Source organism: Eucalyptus grandis, chromosome 6 (assembly GCF_016545825.1).
Source record: "Eucalyptus grandis isolate ANBG69807.140 chromosome 6, ASM1654582v1, whole genome shotgun sequence".
NCBI classification, from domain to species: Eukaryota; Viridiplantae; Streptophyta; class Magnoliopsida; order Myrtales; family Myrtaceae; genus Eucalyptus; species Eucalyptus grandis.
The window spans coordinates 24,666,176-24,673,564 of NC_052617.1; the positions used below are offsets into that span (position 1 = coordinate 24,666,176).

Here is a 7,389-nt window from a genome sequence, read left to right on the forward strand (position 1 = left end):
TTGCTCGTCCTCCCCCTCCCTTAGGCCGAAGACGTCGCCCACCTCCGCCGCGAAGCCGTGGGCCTCCGGTAGGAGGGAGGCGGCCTCGGTCTCGTTCCCGAGCGGCGCCGGGCTCCCCGCCGTCGACCGGGTGTTGTCCCTGTCGCTAGCCCGATCGGTCGCAAGGGGGATCTCGGTAGACCTAGGCAGGGCCGACGGCGCGGTGAAGAAGGAGAGGCGCGGGCTAGAGGGCTGGGGAGGATTCCCACTCGCTGTGGACGAGGTACGTGGACCGCTACACCAAAGCACGGAGCTAGGGCTTTTCCTTGGACGTGAACCGGTGGGTCCACGGACGAGTTCGTGGAGGAGATAGAGCCTCGGTTCCGGCCGCGTTCAAGGCGATGGAGGAGCTGGGGAAGGGCGCGATCACGAACCTGGCCCAGACGAGGGCCGCATGGTCGGGCACTACTGGTTGAGGAAGTCGGAACTCGCGCCGGCCGGGTTCCTGAAGACGCATATTGAGAGCACGCTTGACGCGGTCTGCGGTCTGCAATTTCCCCTATTCTTCTTTAATTGTTGTTTCCGAGTTTAATGAGCTCGTGGTAATGATAATAATGATATCTATTGCTCCTATTCTAGAGGATTCTTAGAAGAGAAGCTTGACGATCGGTTTATTTGTTGACATTTGCTGAATGCCAAGTGTCGGGAGTTCTGTTGAAAGATGATAAAATTTTATTCATTGGAGCAAGTTCTCAATAAGACAGGAAGCTCGTGACTTTTAACTTACAATGTTGGACACTCCTGTCATATAGGTTTGTCTTTTGGTCGACTTAGATAAATGTTGGAGCTCCCGAACGACAGAGATAGTCAGATAGATCGGTATCCTTTGCTAATGGAACAAGTGGAGAGTAGTAGTGGTCATCAGCACATAATTGATGTAGAGAGAAATGGGGATGCCTCATTGACAGCATCTCATGGTGATCAGCAACGCAGGTAGACTCGACGAGGATGAGGATGGACTTTCGCCTATCATGCCAGCCCCTACGGATCAAACAACCGTAAATTCATCAAACAGATTGAACTCCGTGAATTCCTCTAGCACGAGAAGGAGTGATGATTACCACCAGCATCGAACAAGTCCATTGAATTCTGGACTATGGATTTCAGTGGAGTTAGTTGTCACCGTGGGTCAAATTATAGCACCAAGTTAGCTGGACGTATCAGGTATCTTCTTGTCAGATTCAATTTTCATAAAAACTCAAGTAAAATATGTCTGCTGCAAATTACAATTGTGTACAGTCAATTTTATTTAGACTTGAGTCTCTAGATATCCATCTATGAAATGGGAAATAGTTAGGCTACGATTAAAAAAAAAGTGTCTCGTAAAGGAGGGGGGGATAGGCATTCTGTCATATACGCGAATGCCTGCCCATTTTGATTCTGAATAGCACATGAAAGTACTAATATTGGAATTGGTGATTACATTCCTTTCGCCAAAAAATGTGCTTTATCGTTTCTAGAGAGAGCATGATATGTACCAATGAGCAGCTTCTTCCTGATAAATTAGTGTATGTAATATTCCTGCGCAATCTTCTTTTTGGCTTCATATATTATGTAACTTACTTTTTATTAAAAGTTGCTGCTGTGACCTGGATTCCATTATGTATATGTGGTGGTAGGTCGAGGATCCACTATCAAAGGCAACAAAGTAATTGAAGCGGCTTCAAAGGAGCTCACCTGATTCTTTGAAACACACATTCTTTCGTTTGAAGTAAATATGAGAAAGTGGAAAACTTTGCTTGCTTTTCAGGTAATTTTGCCTGGGGGTTACTTTGCTTCTTCTTTTTTCTTTTGTCCAGTGACTTTTTACTCTTGAAACTTCTTGAAACATATTGTTCGGAGTAACTTAATGAAAAGCTGATAAATGTTCTGTTTCTTTTTCCTATATATGTGCTGCTTGCAATTTAATTTTCTACTTACCTCCATTTTAATATATGCATCTTTATATGCTGCTCTTTTCATAAACCCAGGCGGTGAAGCAGCTGCTCCGGTTGGACGCAGAAAGCCCTGACACACATAGGTGCCTGGTTAGTTCCTCTCTAGTTTGCACTCGAGATATTTTATCATTCTCATATGTCCTCTTAACTCCTTGGGATGAGCTGTTGATATATTGTCGCATCTTTTGGGTGTCTGTAAATTTTGATGCAAGTCATAGTATGTTGATCTGTGTTGCTGCTGCTTTTTCCTCAATTCTTTTCAGTGGTGGTCTATATTGTTTCCCCAGTTACTAGAGACTTTGACGGCTTGGTGTTGTTCCTGATGGGTGTTTCTTATGCTGCAGTTAAAGTTTTTCCACGTAGTTAGTTCCATGGCTGCCCCAGCTACTGACTCTGAGAAACTTATTTGCACTGTATTAGAAGCTGAACGATCATAAATCAGGTTCTTTACAACCTGTCTTTTGGACTTGCTATATCTTTCTTGTTTGTTTTTTCAATATGGCAGTCTTTTAACACATACAATTGTTCATCTTGCAGTCATTTGCATGGGAAGTCTCTGTTGGCAAATGAGTCATTCCTCAATAAGCATAAAGGTATCCTCAACATCAGACAATTTTCTTATGTGTGTTATAACAGGTTCTAAGTGTGCTTGGTCTTTTTTTTTTTGTGTGTGCAGATTCCTTGATGCACAAGGCAGCTGCTGCAGAAATGCTGTATCTTTTGGAACCCAGCAATAAGGGCAAGGCTGCGAAATTAATTGAGGATTCAAGCAACAACTTGGTGCAAAGGTACTGTTTGGTGCAACGAAGGTCTACCATCTTCATTTCATTTGTTTTGGACCGTTTTACGCTGCCATCCCCTTGATAATCTGTTGAGCATGTCCACGTTATGTTGCATAGAAATGGAGCACTCAGATCAGTTAAGGAATGGAAACTCAAGGATTGTATTGCGGTTCACAAGCTACTCTCCTCAGCAGTAGTTGATATGGATGCTGCATCAAGTAAGTTTTGATCTCATCAACTGTTTTTGGTAAAGTTATGCTTAAAATGTGGAGTATCTGTTGGAATAATTGGAGTAGCAGCAGTATAGGGTAGCAAGTGGGTGGCTAGGTGGGTGTGTTGGGGTGTGAGAGTCAGGGAGGGATCTCGTCGGTGAATTTCGTTACTGATGACCATTCTTCTATCCCTACTTCCTTATTGGCCTACTCATTTTACTGAATACAAAGATGGGATATTATGATTGGATAAAGCTAGATTTGACTTTTGAGATGGTGTCTCTGACACTTGTAAAATACATCTTTAACAGGATGGAAATTACGTTGTGCTGAATACTTCCCGCACTCCACATATTTTGAAGGAAGTCGCAGTTCTGCAGTTCTAAAGTCCTCGTACAACCAGATTTCTAGTAACCATCCTGCGGGTGGCATAAGCATGGATTCTCTTGCGTCAAATGGAAAACTGGAAGCTTTTAAGGACCTCTCTATCTAACAAGTGGAGTTGAAAGCTCATTTTGGGCAATGGGAATATGCATTAAGCTAAGGTTTCCCTTTTGCATTGTTAGTTTTACAATCTATAGGACATCCTGAGGTGGAGCCATAGGAGAAATTTTGAAGAACGGATGCTTCATCAGCCTTAAGAACAAGTGGCCTCTGCAAACTTACTTCTGGAGACATGTTGTACTTCCCTTATTTATGCCCACCATTGTTTTTCCTTTGTATAAACATTGCGTTCTGTGAAAAATTTTGGAATGAGATGTTACAAATGATAGATTTTGCATCAATAAGACATGCTCTCCTGGGTTGGTTTTTGTTATTCGTTTTCTAGTTTCAGGTCATAAAAGTTTTCTATTTTTTGGTATGCAAGTGAGTGATTCGGGCCTTGGCTCTATGTTATCCTTGCTAATATGAACCTCCTAATTTATCTTCTAATTTATCTTCTTTGATTTTTTCGTATCACTAATGAAATGGATGAAGACAAGTGGTCTCCTAATGGGTTGTTGTTGTAGAGGAGCCATATGTTTTGCTGGACTTTATCTTTTTTTCTGTTACTGAAATTTCCCTAGATTGTAGGGAAAATGTTTAATTTTCTTTTTTTTCTTTCTTCTAGTTTTCCCTTAAACAACCTTCAAAGAAATTATCTCTTGAGGCCTTTGGCAATTTCTCCGCTTTTAAGTCATCTGAAACCCCAAAAATAAATTTAGAAAATGCGAAAATAATGGTATACCATTTTTGCTGTTTTTGCACCAAAATAAGGAGGTTGAAATTATGTAGCCTCATCTCCCTTTTGAGACCACAACCAGAATAGTAATATGAATGGCACGAAATATGTAAGTTCAAGAAAAAGCCATTTTTCTTCTTTTCTGAGTCCCAAACCGACCACTTGCGCAATGCTCTCATATCTTGTGAGGGATGATGTGGAATGATCTTTGATACTGTGTACAGTGTATCTTAAAAATTATGCATTTGTATCACTTTTAAAAATGAATATTACTTGTATTGCCTATAAAAAATTAATGAATAAGAGATTTTTAACATTCATAAAAATATTTAGACATGCATAATTGCAAGGGATGGAGAGAACTTTTCATGAACTAATTATTTGAATTTGATCCAAGTGATTAATATTAAAAAATATTTTCCAAATTCTATTGCTCATCTGTCTTCAATCTTTTTATTTAAAAGAGGAAAGATAAAACTAAAGTTGTTCTCTGCAAATATCAGCAATTTTTTAGCATATTGCTACAACTTTGATTACGCACTATGCTAGCTATTTCTTGATCAGCCTTTGGTAACTGTCTGTAACAGCAATAGTACTGAGGTCCTCCATTTATCTTAAGCATGCCCACCCTAGGGCTCTAAAATAGGAGAACATGACACGATGAATAGTTACAGTTTATCGCAATTTACATGATTAAATACACCATGTGCTGTATTTTCGAACAAGCTATATACATCATTACCATTATCCCGAGATAGGATCTGTGTGCAAAGATTCCTTTGCCATTGCAGCACCCCCAGATCGTTTCACGGGACCCGGCGTATGAGCCGACCATTCAACTTCGACCTCACATTTACATGTCCTGAGAAGGTGGGACCACTCCCAAGCAAGAGATTCACTTCTACATAGTGTAGTGTAGCAATGGTAAATCATCCGATGCGTCACAAGAGAACCTCTTTGCAGATATAACCTCTTGCTACCTGTGCCAAGTCAATACACGTATCTGCGAAGAGGCCCTGTTTCATCGTAAGTCCGATGAGCAAACATTGTAGTTGGCAAATTCATGGGCAGCTCCCTTATGCAAATTCTTGAGCTACTTGAAACTCGTCCTCAGTTGTAGCTGTCTCTGTCAGATTGCAAAAGCCCACTGCTCTCGCTAATCTCACTTTTACAGAGGGGGCATGAGGCATTGATCTTTAACCATTTATCAATGCACTCAACGTGGAAGACATGGTGACAAGGTAGCTCTTTAAGTTCATCGTTATCTGCATATCTTGACAAGCAAATACAGCAAACCTGCACAAATACAATGGCAACATCACTTTGTCTGCTTGAAGATAAATATCATGCCTAGCTGCTGATAGTAAGCATTTGCGACTTGCTGCTATCATGATAGTTTCACCATGTTAAGGAACGTATAAGCAGATGTGAGGCGAGGCCTTTCTTTTTAGGACGCGAAATCAAATGCTAGCCCTACATTATAGGTCAAAATTCAGCAGGAGGGTGCTTGAACTCCAGAATTGGAATGGGAGGACATAAGTGGATTTTATGCTTACCGCATCTTCTCCTGACAAGGAACACTCCTTTTCTGTCCCTGGAGCCAAGACCCCGCCTTCACTTCCTCCTGTGTTAAATTCCTCACCGTCAGCATTTAAGTCTTGCTTCACCTTGAATTTGTAGATAGGAGGAGCATTGATGGTTTCTGAGGTGGCTCGGCTCCTCTTGTCTGCGAAAAGTCTTCTCGGATGCCCAGAACAGACATTATGCAAGGTAGGCAGCAACAAATTGTTGCACATAGTATCAAAGGCATGGCATATCCAATACAGCTAAAAGTTAGAAATGCTATACATAACCTGCAAAAGGGCCACAACACATATTTCATCAAGCACAGCAATTACATGTATAGACAGAACAGAACAGTTTCGGAGTATCAGAAGGTGAAGAGTGACCTCCAAAAATCAACACATAGCCGACAACAAACCATACAGCAAAAAAACAGTCTAAGGCCATCTTGAAATGGTCCACCAGCCCACTAATTCTGCAAAAACGAAATTAGCTGTTGATTCCATCTATCATAGATTGTATAGACTAGGTTATTCTGAATGATGCCAACAATCCCACAACGTGCAAATTGAAATTCAATTTGAATAGATGAGAAGCAATCATCATCCATGAGCAGCATAAGAAACGATTGAACTTTACCGTGAACTCAGAGTGTCTGCAATTTGGCCATTCCATGATGCTGATTCTTCAGAATGTTGATTGCCCTCATCTGTGGACTGTGTGAGAGAGATAGCTGTATAAGAGCTAGGCTCGATTGACTACTATGAGAAGTCCCTCGATGGGATCGACCGGACTGCTGATCACTACCACGGTTGTCGAATGATAACGCCCGAGAAAGAATAGGCGTGTTGCCACACAACCAGATGCATAACCTACAACCCATGCAAATAGTGGAGCCTCTGGATTTTCATGTCTTGACAATGACAAAACCACTATGGATGCTATAATTTGACCCACGGTGACAACTAACTCCACCAAATCCATAGTCCGAATTCAATGGACTTGTTCGATGCTGGTGGTAATCATCACTCCTTCTCGTGCTAGAGGAATTCACGGAGTTCAATCTGTTTGATGAATTTACGTTGTTTGATCCGTAGGGCTGGCATGATAGGCGAAAGTCCATCCTCATCCTCTATCGAGTCTACCCCGCGTTGCTGATCACCATGAGATGCTGTCAATGAGGCGTCCCCATTTCTCTCTACATCAATTATGTGCCGATGACCACTACTACTCTCCACTTGTTCCATTAGCAAAGGATACCGATCTATCGACTATCTCTCGTTCGGGAGCTCCAACATTTATCTAAGTCGACCGAAAGACAAACCTATATGACAGAGTGTCCAACATTGTAAGTTAAAAGTCACGAGCTTCTGTCTTATTGAGAACTTGCTCCAATGAATAAAATTTTATCATTTCAACGGAACTCCCGACACTTGGCATTCAGCAAATGTCAACAAATAAACCGATCGTCAAGCTTCTCTTCTAAGAATCCTCTAGAATAGGAGCAATAGATATCATTATTATCATTACCACGAGCTCATTAAACTCGAAACAACAATTAAAGAAGAATAGGGGAAATTGCAGACCACAGACCGCGTCAAGCGTGCTCTCAATATGCGTCTTCGGGAACCCGG

General features: G+C 41.6%; 1 protein-coding gene, 1 long non-coding RNA gene and 1 pseudogene across 2 annotated transcripts; 2 read left to right on the forward strand and 1 right to left on the reverse strand.

Moving 5' to 3' along the window:
* Window positions 1-1,727: 1,727 nt before the first annotated feature.
* Window positions 1,728-2,409, forward strand: LOC120294697. The gene is made up of 3 exons (XR_005551932.1): window positions 1,728-1,789; window positions 2,010-2,066; window positions 2,321-2,409. It is a non-coding gene; the product is annotated as an uncharacterized LOC120294697 (long non-coding RNA).
* Window positions 2,410-2,656: 247 nt separating this feature from the next.
* Window positions 2,657-3,463, forward strand: LOC120294391 (N-terminal acetyltransferase A complex auxiliary subunit NAA15-like). Its single transcript, XM_039314457.1, has 3 exons — window positions 2,657-2,764; window positions 2,876-2,976; window positions 3,282-3,463. Exons 1-3 carry the CDS (start codon window positions 2,661-2,663, stop codon window positions 3,461-3,463), a joined length of 387 nt encoding a protein of 128 aa, XP_039170391.1. The 5' UTR covers window positions 2,657-2,660.
* Window positions 3,464-4,835: 1,372 nt separating this feature from the next.
* On the reverse strand, window positions 4,836-6,884 carry LOC120294392 (annotated as a pseudogene).
* Between the last annotated feature and the right edge of the window lie 505 nt (window positions 6,885-7,389).

Bases quoted from the DNA above. Each gene is read 5' to 3' on its own strand.
- LOC120294391 (XM_039314457.1), top strand. From the start codon at position 2,661: ATGCACAAGGCAGCTGCTGCAGAAATGCTGTATCTTTTGGAACCCAGC. The intron at 2,765-2,875 runs GTACTGTTTGGT...TATGTTGCATAG, and splicing joins AGCAACAACTTGGTGCAAAG to AAATGGAGCACTCAGATCAG. The intron at 2,977-3,281 runs GTAAGTTTTGAT...CATCTTTAACAG, and splicing joins TGATATGGATGCTGCATCAA to GATGGAAATTACGTTGTGCT.